Source organism: Trachypithecus francoisi, unplaced genomic scaffold (genome assembly GCF_009764315.1).
Source record: "Trachypithecus francoisi isolate TF-2019V2 unplaced genomic scaffold, Tfra_2.0 Lachesis_group10, whole genome shotgun sequence".
In the NCBI taxonomy this organism is placed as follows: domain Eukaryota; kingdom Metazoa; phylum Chordata; class Mammalia; order Primates; family Cercopithecidae; genus Trachypithecus; species Trachypithecus francoisi.
In genome coordinates, this window is record NW_022681455.1 from 36,810,600 (window position 1) to 36,832,876 (window position 22,277).

General features: G+C 52.1%; 1 protein-coding gene across 7 annotated transcripts in view; it reads right to left on the minus strand.

Moving 5' to 3' along the window:
• Positions 1-21,731, minus strand: part of CPNE5 (copine 5) — a 97,584-nt gene extending 75,853 nt beyond the window's left edge. For 3 of the 7 annotated variants that reach the window (XR_004438694.1, XM_033216993.1, XM_033216998.1), the window contains exons 1-3: positions 21,016-21,234; positions 4,837-4,877; positions 3,901-3,947 (exon numbers count right to left, since the gene is read on the minus strand). Coding sequence is in view for 6 of the 7 variants with exons in the window: in XM_033216993.1 (XP_033072884.1) it covers positions 3,901-3,947; positions 4,837-4,877; positions 21,016-21,110 (183 nt within the window). In the remaining variant the exon portion in view is untranslated. Of the gene's footprint in view, positions 1-3,900; positions 3,948-4,836; positions 4,878-21,015 lie in introns of all 7 variants that reach the window. The other 4 variants (XM_033216994.1, XM_033216992.1, XM_033216991.1 and 1 more) reach the window with 2 other exon arrangements.
• Between the last annotated feature and the right edge of the window lie 546 nt (positions 21,732-22,277).

A 22,277-nucleotide genomic window follows, 5' to 3' on the forward strand; every position in this document is an offset into this window, starting at 1 on the left:
TCCCTCCCTGAATTCCCATTTTCTTCCATCCATACTTCCCTTCTCATCGTTTCCTTTTAGGATTGTTCATCCACATGCGTCTCCCCTCCCAGGCTGCATATCTAGTTCCAATTCATACATTTGGTGATGCTCTGTTCTTTTGACCCATCTCCCTATCTTCCCCAGCCTCTGGTATATTGCCTGGCACTTCATAAATGCTTCCTGTTGCAAATACTAACTGAGATGAGAAGAGCAACTAGCAAGGCCCCAAACACTTTGGATGATGCTGTATAATGAATATTTACTAAGCACTGACCATGCACCAAGGCACTTTACTTCCGTCATCTCGTTTCACCCTCACTACAGGCCTATAAGGTAGGAATTACCTTCTGATGCCAGATGTGGAAACTGAGGTGCAGAGAGGTTAAGTAACTTGCTCTAGGTCCCACCTCCAGAAAAGGCTGGAGTCAGGAGCAAGCACAGGTGTATTCCACACCAAGGCCACCGGTCTGGCCTCTACTCCACCCTGCGGTGGGGGTAGTAACAAGATGTGACTTGGATAATTAGAAACCCTCAACCAAATGGAGACAGCTCTCAATTACAGAATGTAATTAATGGCTCGCCAAAGAATGCCCTTCTGAAGAGCCCTTCCAGACTTTCCTTCAAGAATCACGAAGACATTAACACATTCCTGGTTTCTATGAAGCACAGCCAAAAGGCCTCAAAAGTAAGTAGTTCACTTAAGCAGGCTAAATGTTTCCCTAGCAATCTGGTTTATGCTTTAATTGGCATAGACTCTTGGACAGGGTGGAATAGTAAACTTTAGCCCAGCCCCTGTGGAAATATTTCCCACATTTTTTTTGTTTTTGTTTTTTGCTTTTTCTGAGACAGGATCCCACTCCGTCACTCAGGCTGGAGTGCAGTGGCGCGATCTTGTCTCACTGCAACCTCTGCCTCTCGGGTTCAAGCGATTCTCATGTCTCAGTCTCCCGAGTAGCTGGGATTACAGGTGCAATGGCAATGTTTTTGCTTTGAGAAGAATCTTGCTCTGTCGCCCAGGCTGGAGTGCCGTGGCGCGATCTCAGCTCACTGCAACCTCCGCCTCCCGGGTTCAAGCAATTCTCCTGCCTCAGCCTCCCAAGTAGCTGGAACTACAGGCATGGGCCACATCCAGCTAATTTTTGTGTTTTTAGTAGAGATGGGTTTTCTCCATGTTGTCCAGGCTAGTCCTGAATTCCTGACCTCAAGTGATCCACCCACCTCTGCCTCCCACAGTGCTAGGATTACAGGCGTGAGCCACTGAGCCCGGCCCCCACATGTTTTCTTTCTTTCTTTCTTTTATTTGTTTTACAGATGAACTTCCCACATGTTTCATGAATAAACTTCACCCTTTCAGCCTCTTGGTCCCACCAAGTCTGGGGACCGGGGGCAGAGGGAGACAGTTCCAGCCAGTCCACCAACGAAGAAGGGAAATTCATTAACAAAGCCTGGGTTACTGAAGTGTCACTCAGACTTTATTTAAGACTTTATTAAGCCTTTATTAAGTCTGGGAAGGCCTCCTCACCCTCAGGCTCTCGGCATCGGCATTTCGTGCACTGTCCCCCTCCCTTCCCCTTTCCTTGGACCCTGGGGACAAGCCTGCATCCTTCTGTTCTTCACAGCTGCCTCCTACCCATCTCTTAGTGGAGAGCCCAGGCAGAGTCTCTAACAGGAGCCCACCAGCCTCCCTCCCAGGAGTCAGTGGAGATGGGCATGGGGTGGGGCTGCCAAGGCCAATAGGGCCACACCTTTGGGTAAATCACCTCTCCTCCCATTCTCGTGCCTCTTCTGATCACCTGGAGGAAGTGCAATCTCCAGCCAGCTCAGGCAGCCATGAAGGCCCCTGCAAGCTGGCTTCAGCTCCCCCGCCCAGCAAGCGCACCCCACCTCCCACCCTGGAAGAAAACAACATTCCTCCCTCGGCCCCTCACCTCCCGGACTTCGACCTTGTCCTTGCTCAGCCAGATCCTCTTCTCCAAGAGAAAGGAGGGAGGTTTTGTTGTTCAAACAGGAGCTAGAGGCTCCCATGACCCCGCATCCTCACCTAGTTCCCCTTCCTCTGTTTCCTCTTTCCACCTGAAAACATTCTCCCGCGAGAACTCAGTGAGGGAGGGAGGAGGCAGAGGTAGCAATGTGGCAACAGCCACCATGGCCTTGTCAGCCTCTGTAGGCCCAGCTCCCTTTCCTAATCCATTCTTTTTTTTTTTTTTTTTTTTGATATGGAATCTCGCTCTGTCGCCCAGGCTGGAGTGCAGTGGCTCAATCTCGGCTCACTGCAACCTCCGCCTCCTGGGTTCAAGCAATTCTCCTGCCTCAGCTTCCCAAATAGCTGGGACTGTTGGCACGCGCCACCACGCCTGGCTAATTCCTAATCCATTCATTTTTTAAACAACCATGTATTAAGCACCTACTGTCTGCTGGACTGTTCTAGGCGCTCCGAATGTAGTTGTGAATAAAGCAGATGAAAATCTCTGCCCTCATGGAGCTGACACATGACAATATGACAAACAAGATAAATAAGTAGCCTGGCAGAGTGGCATATGTCTGTAATCCCAGCAGTTTGGGAGGCAAAGGCAGGAGGATTGCTTGAGTCCAGGAGTTCCAGACCAGCCTGGACACATGCTGAGACCTCATATCTATAAAAGAAAAAAAAATTTTTTTTTAATTAGCCAGGCATGGTGGCATGTGCCTGCAGTCCTAAATACCCGAAGCTGAGGCCGGAGGATCATTTGAGCCCAAGAGTTTGAAGCTGCAGTGAGTCGTGATCACAGCACTGCACTCCAGCCTAGGCGACAGAGGAAGACCGTCTCAAATAAAAACCGGTTAAGAGGAATAAGAAGTGTTGGAAGGTTGGAACGTCAGACAGGGTGGCCAGAGGAGGCCTCCACAGGGTGACATCTGAGTTAAAACCTTAGGGAAGCATGGAAGGGCCACTAAGCCATGTGGGAAAAGAGCACTCCAGGAAAAAGGAAGAGCAGGTGAAAAGGCCCTGAGGCGGGAGGGGCCGTGTGACTGGAGTGGAGTGGGGAGGGGCTCAGCGTCAGGAGATTAGGTCAGCAGGGAAAGGAAGTCACAACGTGTGGGGACTGGGGGGCCATGAAGGCACAGTGGTTTTGCGTGATGGGAGCCACGGGAAGACTCTGAGCAGAAAAGAGACAGAATTTGACCTGGGTTTTAATAGGATTCCTCTGGCCGCGGGGTGGGGAATAGAGTGAGGGTATCTAGGAGACCCCATTCACCTCACAAATGTCCCTGCCATTCTTGGGAGTGGGCCCTTTAAGTCAGCCCTCTCCCCCGACTCCCTGTTACAAGGGACAAAAGGCACATGGAGTGGGGGTGGGGAGGGGATTGGAAATGAGATGAGGCTGGCAAAGGGCGTTGTCCTGGGTTGGGGTGTGTTTTGGAAGCCAGGGTGGGTTTTGGAGCTGGGACTTGATTCAATGCAGAAGGGAGTCAACAAAATTTTCTGAGCAGGGAAGTCACTTCACTGAAGCCACGCTCACCTTAGAAACCGTGGGAAGGAAGGTTGCTGTGGATGAGGCCTGGTGCTAGAAGCTGCACTCATGCCTCCAGCCAGCACACTAGCTCTTAATGGGCACGGACTCCTTCTGCGTCTCCCTGAGACTGGGACTCCCTGAGGACATGGCTATGTCTCCCCTCAGACTGGGGCTTCCTAAGGGCAGGAACCATCCCCTCCGTCTTCAGTCTCTTCATGCAACAACACGGATGGGACTCCATGGTTTGCATACCTTGCTAGCCTTCAGCAGGGCTTAGATGCTGCAGTTAGAAACATGTCAGGGAAATTGCTCCCGAATTAGAGTCAGACAGGCAGACAGACAGGAACAAGCTGGTGTTTCTGGTGTGGGAAGGGACTGCACCTACCTCCCGCCACTGCTTGTTCTCCATCCCTTGGGTATACATGACGCACACTGTGGGGAGAGGAGAAACAATGGATTAATACCTCAGGCCAAGAGGAAGGAGGGGTCCCAGATGAAAAGGATCCTGGATGGGCAGGCGCCTCAGCAGACCCAGCCTGGGTAGCAGTATTGGATCTGGGTAGGGGTAGAGGGTGTCTCCTGGGGTGACTGAGATCTTGGTGAGTGAGTCTAGGAATCTGGCCCCCCAAGCCTGGACAGGGTTCTAGATGCACCAATTCAGAGGGGTTGCGTTGGAGAAGGGAGACTAGGTGTGCCTGGAAGGGGCAACCTTTAGGAGGAGGCTCGGGGCCATTGGCTTCTAGGCCACAGCAAGGGTCTGAAGTGTGAGGCAGGTAGACAGGTGGGCGTGATGGAGGACAGGCAGAGGTGTGGTGGGGGAGAGCATCAGAAACCCGCATTGCTCCTTTACAGCCCAGAGCAGTTTCATGAGGCCTCTGATTATCATCAGCCCCACTTTACAGATGGGAAAACAGGCTCAGAGGTGGCCAAAGACCTATCCAGGTCACACACTTGGGTGGCACTGCTCAAGGCTAGAACCTGGAAACTCCAAAGTCAGTGCTCATCCCACCAGATCACCCGCCAGCCAATTGGAGCTTTTAGGCATACTGGTTTCTCTGGGACCCTGTGGCCCCAGACCTCCAGCTCCTCCCAGCCTGCTCTGTTGTGTGGAGGCTTCACAAGCATGTGGGCTGGGAACGGTCAAATCTCCGCAGTTATCTTTCTCAGACACTATGGGCGAAACATTAAACAGGCTTGACATACTTTGAACGGCGCCTGGCACATGGTTAGCACTCAGTAAGGGCCCAAGCATTGCCGCTGTAATTAGTCATAGCGTTGTCACTATTATTGTTACCGTTCTTACTGTCAGAGCAGGACTTACGTGGGTCGGACTTGGAAAACATGTCTTTGTCCAAGAGGTTCCTGAAAGAGGGGGAGAGAGGAGGGGTTAGCACGGCCAGCTGAGAGGAGGCGACCTCAAGGGATTCAGGCTGTTACTGAGACCTGGAGGCTGCCTCTGGCCTGCCTCAAGCAAAAGAGTTCCACAATCGTTTATTAGACTTCATTAAAAGCCAGGCACTGGGCAGGCCCTGGAGGCTCCTCAGCTCACCGGCCTAAGGTGTGCAGAGCTCCCTACCTCCCACCTCCATTATCACCACAAGCGCTCCAGGTAGGTGCCCTGTCCCTGGTGCCCTGTGTCACACAGCCCCTCACCATGGGGCGATTTCCCAAACTGCCCAGTGTCTTAGCCCTTTCTGGAAGCTCTCCTTTAATCATTTCTCTGCTTCTCAAAAAAATAAAATAAAGCAATCAGAACATATCCATCTAGTCTCCCATTTTCTCAAGGCTCTACTTACAGCCAGTTTATTCGATGGTCTCATCTGTGCTGATGGATTAATGAATTACACCTCCCAGGGGAAGTAGACTCATTTGGATAACGTCCTTCTGTGGTCAAGACCGGGGCTAAGGCTAATACATGGCCCTGATAATCAGACTGGACGGCACAGCAGCAAGATGATGGACACAACATTTGAGGACAGAACTGTCTTTCAACAGGTGCTAAGTTCCCATTGTCCTGCCTCCATGCAATAAAGGCTCCCACTTACTGAGTCCCGGTGACGGGTCAGGCAGTGCGCTGTTTTACAAACATGAGCTCCCCGATTCTCATGCTGCCCTTCAAGGTTGGTCCTGGGCAGGCGTTGTCCCATCTTACAGATGTGGAAGTGGAGGGGAAGTGCCTACATCCTGCACATCTGGTATCGCTCGTTTCACAGTGACCTGCTGCTGTCAGGAAGCAACACATGCCAGTGGAAACGCCGTCTCCGGCCGGGAAGTCATTCGACCTCTCTCAGCCTGTTTCCTCATCAGTGCAACGAGACGGTAGTATCAGTCTTGAAGGCTGTTGATGCCCTGCCTGGATCCCCTCAGCCCTCACAGTTCCTGTACACACCCATGGTTTCCTCTTGTGTCTATTTCTCGCCTGAGGGCTTTCTTGGGCAGGCTGTCCGAAAGTTTATGCTCCCAAAGGGCAGCACTCAACCAACAGGAAGGTGCTGGAGGACGAACTGCTCAGCTTCTTCACTCACCCCAGAGACAGCTCTGCCCTACAGTCTCTCCGAAGTCCCAGAGGGACTGAGCCCCAGGGGCCGCCAGGAGACCTACCCATGAATGCATCCCATGCTGACCAGGTCTCCCCTTCCCTGCTCCCCTGGCGAGCTGCCAGGCAAGCCCTTCCTGCCTGTGTGGCCGCTCCTGCCAACACTGCCCTCAAGTCTTGGTTCTTTTCCCAACCATCTCAGCCTTGTCCTGCCTCCCTTCCAGAGGTCCAAGGTATCTCGTCACCTTCCTTCTCCACTCCCAAACCCCCCAACAGGTGCCCCTGCCACTTGAACTGCTTTCCAGAGAAAAGAAACAGTCAACACTGGTCTGTGTTGCTTCGTGAAAGCCAACTTCAAATATCAGAGCTAGGCCAGGCACAGTGGCTCACGCCTGTAATCCCAGCTCTTTGGGAGGCTGAGGCAGGTGGATCACTTGAGGTTAGGAGTTCGAGACCAGCCTGGCCAACATGGTGAAACGCATCTCTACTAAAAATACAAAATTAGCCTGGCGTGGTGGTATGCACCTGTAATCCCAACTACTCAGGAGCCTGAGGCAGGAGAATCACTTGAACCGGGGAGATGGAGGTTGCAGTGAGCTGAGACCACACCACTGCACTCCAGCCTTTCTCAAAACAGCAGCAGCAACAACAACAACAAAACAAAACAAACAAATGTCAGAGCTAGATGAGGCCCTGAGGAGGATCTGTTCCTCTTTCTCCTCCATGATGGGGACACGAAAGACTAGGGAGAGGCAAAGGGCGGCCGTGGCCCACAGCAAGCAGTGGTAGAGACAGAAAGGTCTAGAAGGAGGCCTTACCCTGAGTCACTGTCACCAAAGCCCTCAGCAGTGACAGTCTGTCGGGCAACTTGACCCCATAATCAGCCCTACCACTCATGCCCCGCACCCTAAGGTGGGAGCCAAAGATCAACCAACAGACAGACAGACGCAGCAGTAACCTGAGGCCTACACATGGCATCCTTTGGTGCCTGGGGAAGCCCCAGATAGCATTCATGAATCCCCCCAGCTCCAGTCCCTGAGCAGATTCCCACAGATGCCCCCAAGAGAGGAATTCCCAAACAGCTTCAGGAAACCAGTCCCTGGAGAACTCTCACCCCTCCCCGACTCCAGTCTCTACATCCAGGGGCCACTCCCCAAAGGCAGCCGCCCCCAGCTGGGCCTCCCTGACCCCACAGGCAACCACCTCTCTCCTGGCCCCAACCAGCCCCTCCACCAGACCAGACCTGCTCCCAGTCAGCTGTCACTCTGGAAACCATCTGATAAACCTCCCAGCCCTCCACAGACAGCATCAGATGAATGACACACAAGGCAGCTCTGAGAAGTTGGCAGCAGGGGCTGCTACTTCACTCACCCTGGAGACAGCTCTACTCTACAGTCTCTTCAAAGACACCACTTCTACATACAATCATTCACACCGAGGCGGGCTGACATCCCTGGGCCTACATTCTCATCCTGAAGTGTGCTAAATTTGGGGGTAGGGGTATCTATCCTGATTTAAACAAAGGACAAATGCCTTGAGACCAAAGATGACTCTGCAGTAGTGGAACCTGAGGCACAGTGAGGAGCTGAAAGTGATAAGGAGGAGGGGGACTTCTCTACTAAAGCAAGCGCTTTAGGTTTATCTTTGAATTCTATAATGAAATTCAGCAATGACATAAAATCCTCGAATGTTCAAGCTGGAGAGGACCTCCGAGGTCACCTTTCCCAACTCCTTTACAAATCAGGACTGTGAGACTCCGAAGGGCAACACTGGACTCCTCCAAGGTCTAGGTCTCCTCCAAGTGTGGCTCTAGAACTCGGGTCTGGTCATATCCAGGCTAGGGAGAGAGTGAGACCCTGGATGTCAGCCTAGATACATGTGTGTGTTTGTGTGCGTGCGGGCGCGTGTGTGTGTGTGCTTGCGCGCATGTGTTATGGGGGGCGGGAGGGGGAGGTCTTATCAGACAAGTAAATGGGGCTTTTCCTGGTCCTGCCCACTTCCCAGGTGGGCTAGAGGCACACAGCTAGACTAAGAAACAGAGTCTAACCACCTGGCTCCTTGCCCAGTGACCTCAAGACCCTCACCGAGTCCTGCAACATGGGTCACCCTGGCAACCAGCACCCAAGGATAAAGCAAACCCTGTTTCCTCCACTCTCCTGAAATTATTCTTGTCATCCTTCCAGACTATTCCTATCCTTCCTCAGTTTTGACTTTCCTGGACACTGATGGACAGCTACTTCCTCTCCTCTCCCCTGAGCGCTCTCTGGCCTGTAGTGTGCAGCCCTGTGACTTGTAGGATCCCATTACATACTCTGTACACGCTCGGTTGCAAAATCATGGGTGTATCTGTCTCTCACACGGGCTGTGCATGCCTCCACGGCAGGGTTCCCCACCCTACCACAGGCCAGCCTAGCACCTGAGTCAGAGTAGTGGCCTGGCAAGCTGGATGGATGAAGGACGACCAAAAAGAATGGCCAGATGAGTGAGTGAAGCCTCTGTCTCCCCACCTGGGTGGCGCACGGTCAAGCTCAGGGACAGCCCCTTGCACTTTCTCTCAGCTGTGGCATGTAGTAGTTAAGTGCATGGGCTCTGCAGTTAGACAAGCTGGGTTTGCTCACCTTGTGCCTCAGTTTCCCTATCTGTAAAGTGGGGTGGGGGGAGTAAAAATAGTTCAGGGCTGCTGTGGAGATTCGATATGTGGAGCACTTGGGGCCTCATCAGCCTTGTCAGAGAGTTCAGCCGTCCTCAGCCTGGTGCTGAGCGGAGCCGTCACTCTCCCGGTGGATGCTCAGGCACACTTGGTGACAAGCACAGCACAAGCAACCTCCGCCCTCGCAGGTCCGAGGAAGAAGCCCGCCTCCACACACTTCCAGGGCTCCCTTCTGAGTCCCTTCCCCAACTCAGCCCCTCTTCAGCCTCCCTTCCATTCCCCACTCTCAGCCTCGAGGGCCTTCTGCCTCTCACCTAGGTCCCTGCACCCTACACTCTCTCTAATCCCATACCTCGTCCACACGTGCCTCCATCCATCCCTCTCCCTAACTACCTGTCCAGACAGAAGCCTCAGGGCCTGCCAAACCTCCTATCTTGGCTTTGGACAGGTGGCTTCTCCCCATGAACAATGGGCCTCGCACTTCTGGGGCTCACCCCTGCCTTCGGGTATAAAATGACAGTTCCTCGGCTCTGTTCCCAGAGTCTGGCTGTGTAGGTCTGAAGCAGGGCTCCAGAAGCTATGTTTACACAAGTGCCCCCCAGATATCCCACTATTATGTCTCTGATGGCAGCCGTCCAAATACCACGTTGAGACACTGTCTCTTAGGGCCTCAGTTTCTCCCACTGCAAAGTCACAGACAACACCACACACATGTGCAGCACCAGAAGGTTCTTTGAGGTAAAGCTCCTTCCCCCACTGATCCTCACCCTCATCCACTGAGGACTTCCAGGCCCAGGGTCAGCGAGTCACCTGCCCACAGGCACACAGCCAAAAGCCTGGGGGAGGAAACCGGGTCTTCCGCCCTGAGGAAGGGCCCGAGACACCAGGGCACAGACAAGACCAGACCACAAGTACTTTTTCTCCACTTTCTGTCTTTGGAGAGCACAAAGAGAAATTTTTTTTTAACCGGAAAAACGTATTTTTTTTTTTAAAGAGCATACAACCCTTCCGCTGTCTGCACAGCAGCCTGGAGCCTGGCTCCTTTTGTCCCTTAAATCAAGGCCAAGGAAGCAGAGCCAAGAGCCCCTCTCCTCCCCGCTTACCCTTGAGGAACCATTTCCAATTCACTGGCAGTGAGAAAACGGTCATTCACTGGACTGTGAGGTCAGAAGTCTCCAAGGCCACAGCAAGGACAGAAAGCACTGGAAGGGCAAAATGAGAGCCCCTGGCAGGTGCTAAAAGAGGGGCCACAGGGTAACACTTCCCATCTGGGGGGACTTAAGAAAGAGGCTGGGCACATATAGTCTTAGCTACTCAGGAGGCCAAGGAGGGAGGATCACTTGAGCTCAGGAGTTCGAGACTAGCCTGGGCAACACAGTGAGATCTCATCTCTAAAACAACAACAAACCAAAAAAAGAAAGAAAGAAAGAAAGAAAGAAAGGTATGGGTAGAGGCTGGGGTGTACCAGTCTGAGAGGGAGATACAACCCTGCCCTCAGGGAGCCCAGTCTGACCAGGAGACATAGCCTCTGCCTCAGGGAATCCTCAGCCAGAGAGGAGACATGTTTGCCCTTGAACTGAGATGCTGGGTGAACTGACCATCCCTGGTTGTCTCTAAACAAAGCCCATTAGTGCTGCATCAATGCACTGAGCAAAGGCTTTGGCTGCAGCATAGAAAGAAACATTTTCCTGCAGCAGGACCCCTAATGGAGGTCATGGGTCCCCAATATGCAAAGTATGGCATATTGGTATATATGGCTACCATACATATGGATACATTCTTCTGGAGAGCTTTCATTAGATACTCAAAGACATTCATGAGTCTAAAAAGGTCAAGAAAAGATGGCTTATCTTCCTCCCAACAACTCACCCTAAGCATCCCTCCAACCTTGGGTGAAAAGTAGGGGCATTGAGAGCATAGACTTCAAGCTTCCTCTCTGGATGCAACACCCAACTCTGTCCCTTACTTGCTGTATGGCCTCTGGCATGTCACTTAGCTTCTCTGTGCATCCGTATTCCCATGTGTAAAGAAGGGGTAATAACAGTCCCACCCTCCCAGGAGTTTTCTGAGATTAAACTCACATAGTAAGTTGCAATGCAATGCCTGGCATACAATAAGTGCTCAATAAAGGCCTGTGGAGAATGAAGATGGCACCTAAGAAAGCTCCATATTCTCCCCTCTCCGCTCCCTAAAGCTTGGCTTTAGCAGGACCCAAGCCCTACTACCCTTGCCCACCACTGCCCACTGGTTGTACAGCCTTCCTTGAGGAGAGAGTGGGGACAGGAGAGCCAAGGTCAGGTAGAAACGGGAATCCTGGCTGGGCCTGGTGGCTCACACCTATAATCCCAACACTTTGGGAGGCTGAGGCAGGAGGATCGCTTGAGGCCAGGAGTTTGAGACCAGCGTGGGCAATATAGGGAGACCCTGTCTCTACAAAAAATAAACAAAATTAGCTGGGTGTAGTGGTGTGCATCTGTAGTCCCAGCTACTCAAAAGGCTGGGGTGGGAGGATCTCTTGAGCCCAGGAGGTCAAGGCTGCAGAGAGCTGTGATCACACCACTGCACTCTAGGCTGGGTGACAGAGCAAGACCCTGTATCAAAAAAAAACACAAACAAACAAAAACATAAATAAAAGAAACAGAAGGCTGGGCACGGTGGCTCACACTTGTAATCCCAGCACTTTGGGAGGCTGAGGCAGGTGGATCACCTGAGGTCAGGAGTTCGAAACCAGCCTGACCAATATGGTGAAACCCAGTCTCTCCTAAAAATACAAAAATTATCCAGGCATGGTGGTGGACACCTGTAGTCCCAGCTATTTGGGAGGCTGAGGCAGGAGAATCGCTTGAACCCAGGAAGCAGAGGTTGCAGTGAGCCGAGATCGCACCACTGCATTCCAGCCTGGGCGACAGAGTGAGGCTCCGTCTCAAAAAAAAAAAAGTTGAGAAAGTTGAGTGTAGGAATTGCAAAAACAACAACAACAACAACAACAACGGGAATCCTAATGGTCCCACAGAGGCCCCTGAGGTACTGACCAGCATCACCCCATTTCTGCATAGAGCAATTCACCATAAACATCTGGCAAACGGGGTGGGAGAGAGATGACACCCATCAAGTATATAATCTGTGCCAAGTCCTTTGTTATGTACCTAGCCTGTGACACTCTATTTACATTCCACATCAATGCCAGAAAGTAGACTTTGCTCCCATTCTATAGGCAAGGCCACTGAGGCTGAGTGATGTGCCTGGTGTCACCGGCTTGTCAAAAGGCATGCAGAAATTTGAACTCTGAACTCTGAAACTCAAGCTCATTTAAAGGTGCCCTGGGGAGTGCTTGCACTACCAAAGCCAAGGTCTCCCAAAGCCCCATCTGGGCCAGCAATGCTCCCTCTTATCCTCACTGTCCTGCTTCCCATCCTCAGCCTCTCAGAGCTGCTCCCAAACAAATGACTGAAGAGGAGAATTGGAGGGTTTCCCATCTCCTCCTGCCCGGCTCCCAGACCTAAAAGGCAGAAGTAATCCGAGGAAAGCAGGGCGGGAGCTGGGAGGAGAGAGGCCTTGGCACGTAGCCCCTGGCATTTACCCATCTCCCCTTTCAGATCCCGTTCTCACCCGCGTGCTCTGTTTCGCTGCCAAGCAACCTCACCGAGGTCTAAAAAGCAATTTTCACATGGCTTAAAGAGCTCTCCTTCCTGGGGCAATTTGCTTTTTTATTGTTATTAATTATTGTAATAATTGTCCCTCTCACACTACATGGCCAAGGGAAGACAGCAGGAGCTCTGGCCTCAGATGCATCTGAACTGGAGTCCCCATATGGCCACATGTGGCCCTGACAAGCTACTTCATCTCAGTTTCCTCATCTGGGCGTGGGGTCACATACCTGCCTGTGGAGTTGCTGTAAAGTCAACAGCTTCAAACAGAAACGTAGGAAACACACTCAGTTCCTCTCTTTCCCTTATTCCCCCTCCTGTCCCATCATCAAGTCTTAAATGTTTCTACTTCAAAATATACCCCAAATCTGTTCACTCCTCCCCATGCCACCATCAGTATCATCTCTCACTTGGAGGCCTCAGTAGTCTTCTGCCTAGCAATGTGCTCCCATGCCTGCCTCTCTCTACCCTTCACCACTCCCTTCTCTTCATGATGACCAGAATTCTATTTATTTATTTATTTATTTTGAGATGGAATCTCACTCTGTCACCCAAGCTGGAGTGCAGTGGTGCAATCTCAGCTCACTGCAACCTCTGCCTCCCGGGTTCAAGCTATTCTCCTGCCTCAGCCTCCAGAGTAGCTGGGATTATAGGTGCATGCCACCACATCTGGCTAATTTTTGTATTTTTTGTAGAGATGGGATTTCACCATGTTGGCCAGGCTGGTCTTGAACTCCTGACCTCAAGTGATCTGCCCACCTTGGCCTCCCAAAGTGCTGGGATTACAGGCTAGAGCCACCACACCCGGACTCTTTTTATTTTTTGTTTTGAGACAGAGTCTTGCTCTGTCACCCAGGCTGGAGTGCAGTGGTGCAATCTCAGCTCACTGCAACCTCCACCTCTCAGGTTCAAGCAATTCTCCTGCCTCAGCCTCTCGAGTAGCTGGGATTACAGGCACCCACCACCTCGCCTGGCTAATTTTTGTATTTTTAGTAGAAACGGGGTTTCACCATGTTGGCCAGGGAGGGGTGACAGAGCAAGACTCCATCTCAAAAAAAAAAAAAAAAAAAAAGCTTCTCAATAGCAAATGAAGATCAATATCAATTATCAAATAAATGAATGTGTCGTCAGTAGTGTTCAGTTATTGGTACCTATTACCACAATTAAGCTGATTTAGCACATTGCAGTTTATATAGAATGTCACAGACTTAATCTCTTTAGTCTTGAGAACAATAAAGACAGAGGATGTGGACAGGACCAGTATTTTTCACCGGTTTACAAATGGAGAAACTGAGGTTGGAGAGCTTAAACCATCTGGCCAGGATCCCAGAGAAGATAAGCCAGGAGTGGCACTGACTTTCAGTGTCCTGGTCAGGATTCTTGCATACCCTAAGGTATAAAGCTATCCTGTTGCTACTGTGAGGTCTGTGTGAGGCCAGCAGAAGAGACCTTAGGGAACCTTGTAATGTTTTGAAATCACACTAAGCCTTTTTATTCTTGGCTGGCAAACTGGCAGAAAGAGAGGCAGTCATGGGTCCAGCCAAGCGGTGCTTGGAGAATCAGTCACCTAATACTGTCCGCCGTCCATTGACTATAGGAAACCCTGAGGAGCAGGCCTCAGAGATGCAAACTCTAGGCTCTTGGAAAGCCTCCTGGCTTTCCAAATGGCCCCGTAGATGCCATGGTTGCCTATCCAGCAAACATTGCCCACTCTCTTCCTGCTGACAGAATGCACATTGTTTAGATCTGATGACGACTCCCTGAAATCCAGGAAGATGGCCCCTGTCCCTAGTCTAGGAGTGCACATGAGATCCAGCTTTGGCCCCTGAAATAGAAAGGAAAGTTTGCTGAGAGATTTTGGAAAGGATTGTACTTTCCCGGTAAAAAGAACTTTTCAGAGAAAGGACTCTGGCCTCGTGCCTAGCTTCCTATCTTTGGATGCAGTTGTGATGCCTGAAGCAGACGCAGCCATTTTGTAACAATGAGGCCTATTGCTAAGATGATAGCAGACAACAGGGTCCTTGATGATAAAGTGAGCTGACAAAGTAGCCCTGATATAACCTACCTCCAGACTCACTGTGATCTGAGAAAAATAAATGCCTTTCAGGTTTAAGCCACCATTAGTCAGATTTTCTGTTACCTACCTCTGAATCATTCCTACCCAAGCCTGACTCCTCTTTGCCCCAGAGTTTTCCAGCCTAATTCCCCAGCCTCCTCCCTACCCTCTCTTCCCAAGAGTAGAACATCTCCAGTGATCACCTTGAGTCTGAACAGGGTGAACTGTGAGCTGGGAGAGGAGGGATGGTAAGCTACTACTGTGTGGTCTGGATGGCACTGAAGGCTGACTTCCATCCTGTGACTCTCTCTGGTTTGCTGCTCAGAACCAGAGGCATCTGTTAGCAAGGAAGGCCTCTCCCATCCCCGGGGAGAGAGTGCCTACCTTTTGGTCACACCTACCACAGTTGGTACTCAGGCCTCCACCACCATCCTCCTGGAGAACCCAACCTCCAATCTCAAGAAGCCCTCAAGGCCTTGAAGTCTGAGGGAATAGGATTTGGATCCCTCTCTCCAAAATGTACTCACTGCGTAACCTTGGGCAGGTCTCTTAACCTCTCTGAGCCTCAAATTCCTAATCAACAAAAAGAGAAAATACTACTATCTATCTATCCTAGTTTAAAAGACATAGCAATTGTGATTGCCAGAAATATAAGATGGCCTCCAAGATTCCAGTCTCCTGGCACACACGTCTGTATAATCTCCTTACCTTGAGAGTTGGCGGGACCTGGGAGTATGATAGGTTAGTCACTCAGGCGATTGGGTTATGCTGTATAACAAAGGTGATCAGATATTCACTCTTGTGATTACAGTTACTTTACATAAGACTCTGTCATAGCAGTTTAGGGAGAGATTCTCCTGCTGGCCTTGAAGAAGTGAGCTGCCATACTGTGAGGCGGCCATGTGGCAAGGGCCTGGGGGCAGCCTCTAGGAGCCAAGAGTCACTCTGGTCCAATAACCAGAAAGAAAACAGAACTTTAATCTTTCTGCTGCAAGAAATTGAATTCTGACACCCACTAGTGAGCTTGGAAGAGGACTCAGAGCCTTGGATAAGACCACAGCCCTGCCAATGCCTGGATTCCAGCCTAGTGAGACCCTGAGCAGAAAAGCCACTTTATGTCATGCCTGGACTTCTGACCTACACAAACTAGGAAATGAGAAATGGCTGTAGTTCGAAGCCACTAGGTTTGTGGTAATTTGTCACGTAGCAATTGAGAACTAATATAATAATCTTAGTTTGAATTATGTAAAAGTATTATGTGAGGCCAGGTGCAGTGGCTCACACCTAATCTCAGCACTTAAGAGGCACAGGCTGGAGGACTGCTTCAGATCAGGAGTTTGAGATCAGCCAATCAGCCTGGGCAACTGAGTATGACCTCACCTCTACAAAAAATTAAAAAATAAAAATAAATTTTTAAATTAAAAATTAGCTAAGTGTGGTGGTGTGTGTGCCTGTAGTCCTGACAACTCAGGAGGCTAAGGCAGGAGGATCACTTGAGCCCAGGAGTTGGAGACTGCATTGAGCTATGACTCTACCACTACCACTGCATTCCAGCTTGGGCAACAGAGACTCTAGCTCAAAAAAAAAAAAAAAAAAAAAAAAAAATGAAGGAAGGAAGGAAAGAAAAAAAAAAAGAAAAACAAGTGGTGTTATTTATTTGAATAGGTTAAAAACAGATCGACTGGGTGTGGTGGCTCATGCCTGTAATCCCAGCACTTTGGAAGGCCGAGGCGGGCGGATTACCTGAGGTCAGCAGTTTGAGATTAACCTGACCAAAGTGGTGAAACTCTGTCTCCAGTAAAAATACAAAAATCAGCCGGGCATGATGGTGCATGCCTATAATCCCAGCTACTCAAGAGGCTGAGGCAGGAGAATCGCTTGAACCCGGTAAGCAGAGGTTGCAGTGAGCAGAGATTGGGCCACTGTACTCTAGCCTGGGTGACAGAACAAGACTCCATCTCAAAAAAAATTAAATTAAATTAAATTAAAAAGTTGAGTGTAGAAATTGCATACGGTTCAGCCTAATACAATGTAAAGTGCCTAGCATGCAGTAGGCACTCAGTAAATGCCGCTGTTATTATTCCCCTAGCTCCACTGACCTGAGTACCTTGGTGTATTCAGTGGCTAAGTGGACTTCTTTTCCTAGCACTGGCTTTGACAGCTGCCGCACTCCCCCAGGCTCCTCCCTCCCCCAAACCACCCTCTCCCTGCCTGTCAGAAGAAAGCGCTGGGAGCTATTCACACCCCTCCTAAGAGGCCCAGGGCACAGCTCCTGAGCCGGGCTGCCTCTCGGGCTCCAGGGCGGCAAAACACCAACCCGAACAGAGAGCAGAAAACAGTATCTCTGGGGCAGAACAACAGCTGCCCACCAGCCCCATACCAGCTGGTGGGGAGAGGGCAGTCAGCAGGGCTAAGCAATCGGCTGCTTTCAGCTTGCCCCGCCCCATCTTCCTTGGGTCTTGGGAACCCACGTTGTGGAACTGTGCATCGCTTCTCCAGCAGGACCCTGAGCAAGTGCAAAGGTTTCTTGTTATGTAAAAAATGCAAATCATTCTTTCTAACCAACATGCTGGGCCAGATTCCTGCATGGAGACCTGAAAAATAGTGGGGCCTTTGGATAATGGAACCGCGGACAGGTAAGTTTTGATTGACTCTGCAGGATGGCTCGCACAGTCCGGAAGGGTCTAGAACAGGCCGTCAGAGGAAGGAAGAGCTCTTGGCTCAAGGGAGGAGGGTCTTTAACGTCACATTTTTTACAATGTCTACTGGTATCTAGTTCCACAAACCATCTGCCCTACTCACTCCCAAAACAACCCCTAAGAATCTCTAGATGTGCAGGGCACAGTGGCTCACGCCTGTAATCCTAGCACTTTGGGAGGCTGAGGCGGGTGGATAACCTGAGGTCAAGAGTTCGAGACCAGCCTGGCCAACATGGTGAAACCTTGTCTGTACTAAAAATACAAAAATTAGCCCTGTGTGGAGGCAGGCACCTGTAATTCCAGTTACTCAGGAGACTGAAGTAGGAGAATCGCTTGAACCCAGAAGGTGAGGTTGCAGTGAGCTGAGATAGCGCCTTTGCGCTTTAACACTCCAGCCTGGGCAACAGAGCAAAAACTTCGTCTCAAAAAAAAAAAAAAAAAAATCTCTAGATTGATCAGATTTCCAGGACACACACAGACCCTGGGAGCCAGCTATAAAGGCAAATTTTTATTAACTTCTAGGTGTCAAATAAGCAACAACATCAATCGCTATTCTTGGATTAATTCATTTAAGCCTCGTAACTGATAAGGATCATTACGCTTCCTTTACAGATGAGGAAACTGAGGCATAGACAGCTTAAGTAGCTTACCCAAGGTCATAGGAAGACAGCTGGGATTTGAAACCAAGGAGACAGAATCCAGGGCTCACATTCATAACCATTGTGCCAAATAACCAAAGGCTTTCTAATCTTGGGGCCTGAGTTTACTATAGTCAGTAAAAATAATTGTTTGGGAGTATCGTGTACTCTACCTGAATCAGGGGCCTGAAACTATCCATCCCACAGTGTCATTTGCCTTCAGTGAAGACTTGGCCCCATGGTGGCCCTGTGCTCTGACTCAGATGTGCCCCTGTGCCAGGCAACTTTGCTTAGCTAGCTGAGCCCTAGGATGGGCACAGCAGGTGCTAGATCCTCCCCTAGGCACAGAGCAGAAGGCTCCTGGGGCTGCAGGAAGTGGTAGGCCCCTTCATGAGGAGGAAGGCAAGTGGAAACAAGTGTTCCTGGGAGCCAGAGGTGGCAACTCATCATCTTTCCTGAAACATTGGCCCCTCTACCCTAGCTGCCTATCCTGAAACCCTCTGGAGTTCTCACCCTGCCAGCCCCTCTGACTGCCCTACTGTTCTGTGCCCACCAGCAGGTGTCACTTAGATGCTGAAGGCCAAGCATCCCAGAACATCCTCTCCTGGGGCCCCGATAGCACTAACCACAGGGTGCAGGGGGGAGGTACTTGACTCTTTAACTGGTGACCGTGGAGTGAAGAATATGCTGGAGAAAGCCACTCTCTGCATCTCTTCCTCCTCCCTGTGCTCCTCTCCTCCTCCTTTTCCTCCTCCTCCTCTCTCTCTGTTCTGGAACCTGAATAGTTGGGCCAGGCTGAGGCAAAGAGATGCATCTACAATTTCAAGGCCACCCAGACTGTTTTCTCACCTCCCCTCTGTTCTAAGTGACTGCTCCCTCTTCATCCCTCCCCACCAAAACCCACTTCCCCCTACCTCTGGTTTTCTGGAGAATATGAGTAGGGCCCAGGTCAGGGTCTTCCTCAGCTCATGGATCACGTCCCCCAAAAGGGAACTGACCCAGAGTCAGCCCCAGAACCACATCCCCCAGGAAGGCCTCTTATGCAAGAGGTTTGAGTCCTTTGGACATCTTTACTTCCAGAAGGCAGTCAGGAGGGGCCAGGTGCTACCACCTTCTGGTGATCATTGTAGCTACTTACTGAGCACCTACTGTGTGCCAAGCAAGTGCAAAGTAGCTTGCTGGGTGCTTCATGCTCCTCTACTCCTGCAAGTTAATTCCTCCAACAGTATTTGGCACAGTGCCAGGCACTGCTCTAAACACAGGAGCTACCTTGGTGAACAAGGCTTCTCCATGAGTACATGCTGCTTATTGTTTGTACCTGACAAGTGGGGGAAACTGAGGCTTAAAGTTTGCCCCAAGTGGTGAAGCAGAGATTCTGTTTCAAGGTGTCTGACTCCAAAGCCACAATATCTGCTCTCCATCTCCTTTCCTCTCCACTGGAGTAGAGGGTGCATGGGTCTGACTCAGGGTGAGAATCCCTGCCCTCAAATGCTTACACAGTTGCTTTGAGGGGGGAGGGATGACGTCTGCACACTTGAGATGTCTCTAGAGGTTTCATCCTCAGTATGTGAGTGACCCTGTGGCCCAGGCTGAGTACCTAGGGCCCAGGGGACCCAGAAGACAGTGATTTGAGCTGTGTACCTCATGATTAAGAGGATGCCTGGAAGTGGGGAGCATGAAGCCAGGTTTTTCGGGGGGAGGGGGTCATGAACTTGCAGAGATAAAGGAGGAGTGAAATCTGGATGGGGAATGGGCTGTTCAGAGGCTTGGAGGTGGGAAGGATCCCAAGACAACTGAAGACGACAGGCATGATTGAAGGCTGGGAGGGAGCCCCAGGCGCAGGGATGTGCGTGCAGGATAAGGGAGGGGAGGCCGTGCTGCTTTTGATGGCTGAGGAAGTGAGACTGGAGCTAATGGGCCATCAAGAATCTCCCAGCAGAGTAATGACAAGATGCAAATGGCGGTGGGAGATGATCCTGAAGTCATGGTGTATGGGACCTGGGAGCTATTACAGGAACCCCCAGAGGGCCTGGCTTAGGGGGGCAGCTACGTTCAACCAGATCAGCCTTCACTCCCACTTACTTCCAAGTCTTCAAGAGAAAGTCACCCTGGGTCCTTCCCTCTTTCATGCCCCTTCCTAGCCTCTCTGGCTCTACCTACACCTCATCAATGCCACAACTTTGTAATACAGGCTAGGGGGCAACAAGGTTACCTCACATGAAGGGTCTGACTGAGGGGCAGCCTGGAAGAGGATGAGATGGGTGATTTGGAACAAGGGCACAGCCAGGGCTCTAGAAAGGCTGCCAGTTATTTGGGGTAGGGGGCATGGCATCTGTGGGGGAACCTCAAAGTGGGTGATGCTTGCGTTGTAGCACATGATCCTAGGCCAGCCACAGAGAGACTGAACTAGGGAAAAATCCCCCTTTGCCACCCATACCCTCTTACTGCCTGGGGCAGCCTTCCCCCCAGCTAGGAGAACCTGGGGGCAGACCCAGTTCTTAGACAGAGAAGTTACCCCCAAACCCTGTGTGACATGAGTGAAGATTTGGGCGTGGTAGCCCACAAAAATATTCCCCCTCCTCCTCTGTTGGACTCTACAATTTCACAATCAGTGTTCTACTCCTTTGGCTTAACATTTTTGACCCAAGTTATTTTTTTAATGGTACCACTTTAAGTTGTTATCATGTATCCACACCTCAGTATGAATGAGTCAATCTGATCCTTTTCCAGGAGTCGATTTCGTTGTTGATGGAGATGAAGGAAGGCTTTAAAATCCTAGAGTCTAGGACAGTGGGGTGGGGGAGAGCGGTGAGGGGAGATCGGGATGATGGGGCAAAGGGGCAAAGAGAGAAGAGAGGAGGGCATAGAAAGGAGAGGCTGGAGAAGCCTGGGAGGGATGAGGGCATATTACTCACTTCGTGATTTGGGGATGAGGTGATCAGAGATAGCCTGAGCAGAGACCACAGTACAGCCTTTTACCAACTGCCTCTCCCCACTTGGGTGCCTGGACCCCCTCTTCCTGTGTCTTGGTAGCTCCTCGAAGCAACAGCCTGGAGCGCAAACTTTCTGGGATATGACCCCAGCCTGGCTTCCTATTCTGCGGTCGCCACCCGCAGCTGGACAGGGGCTCTTGGCAGATCGGCAGAGGGGCAGTCCTGGAGACCAGGACACTCTGGCAAGGGGGCGCGCGGAGGTTTAGGATCGAAGCGGCAGGGGCCTCGGGGCTCTGTGACCAGAGCCGGAGGCAAGGGGACCCGGCCAGCGGGAGGCTCACCTGCAGGACACGGTGATCTCCACCTTGGTGGCCGGGATGCTGCCCGCCAAGGAGTCGAACTCGCTCAGCGACGCCATGTCCTCAGGCTGCTCCATCGCCCACCGCACCCCCCACCCCAAATTAGTCAATCCCTGCGCGATTCACGCCTCCTCCGGAGCGACTGGAGCCCTGGGCTCTCCCCCAACTCCAGAGCCAGGGCTGGGCGGCAAGGGGAGGAGAGAGGAGCGCGAAGAGGGGGCGTGGGAAGTGAGAGAGGGAAGAGGGCGGAGGGAGCGGGGGCCGCGGATCGAGGTGGGGGCTCGGGTGACGCCGCGAGAAGGCTAGGTGCCCAGCGGGGAAGGGCAAGGAGCCCAGGGAGCGGGGCCACAGCGGGGAAGGCGGAGAGGGGCGCGGGCAGAAGGGCGCGGGGAGAGGGCACCGGGAGGGACGCGCGGAGTCGTGGAGAGGGGCACCCGGAGAGGGACGCGCGTCCGTGGGCAGGGGTAGAGGGGATGCAGGAGACACGGAGAGGGGCGTCAGGGGCGGGAGGCGCTGGATGGGGCGCTGGCAGCGGGGGTGGCGGGGCGCCGGCAGCGCGGAGCCCGGAGCGCCCGGGCTGCGCCGCCTCTCCCTGGGTCTCGGCGCCGGCGGCGACGGGGCTAGGACGCGGCTGCGAGCGCCACCTCCTCGGCTCGGGCTTCGGCTCCTGGGCGCCCGGGCTGCGGGAAAATCAAATCTGCCCGAAGCCGCAGCCTCCCGCCACCCGGGAGCGCCAGAGGGGGCGCCCGCAGGGGCCGGGGCGGGGCCGCGGGCGGGGTCTGCGCGCAGGGTAAGTGTGAGCGTGTGTGTGTGCGCGGGTGTGTGTGTGTGTGTGCGCGCGTGTGTGTGTGTGTGTGCGCGTGGCGGGCCGGGGGACGCGGTCCAGATGCTGGGGACATGGTGACAGCAAGAAGTGGTCCTGGTCGCGCGCGCCTTCATGTGCTCCTGCCCCCACTCACCACCCCTATCTCCCATCAGGGGACTCCATCCTGGGGGAGGGAGAGGGTTATGGGAACCAAGGGGTGCCTTTTTGAGAAAGATCTATGCAGGGCGGAGAGGGGGCATAAGTGGGAGGGAGGTGTGCAAAAAAGATCGCTTCCCAGGGGCTTGGGGAGGAGGGTCTCTGCTAAGTGTGCGCCCTACTCGGGGGCAGGTCTCAGTCCGGAAACAGACCCTACATCTCCTTCTGGGGAGGTGTGTGGGGGCGACCCCAGTGCCAGGAGGAACTACCTCGGTTTCCCAGT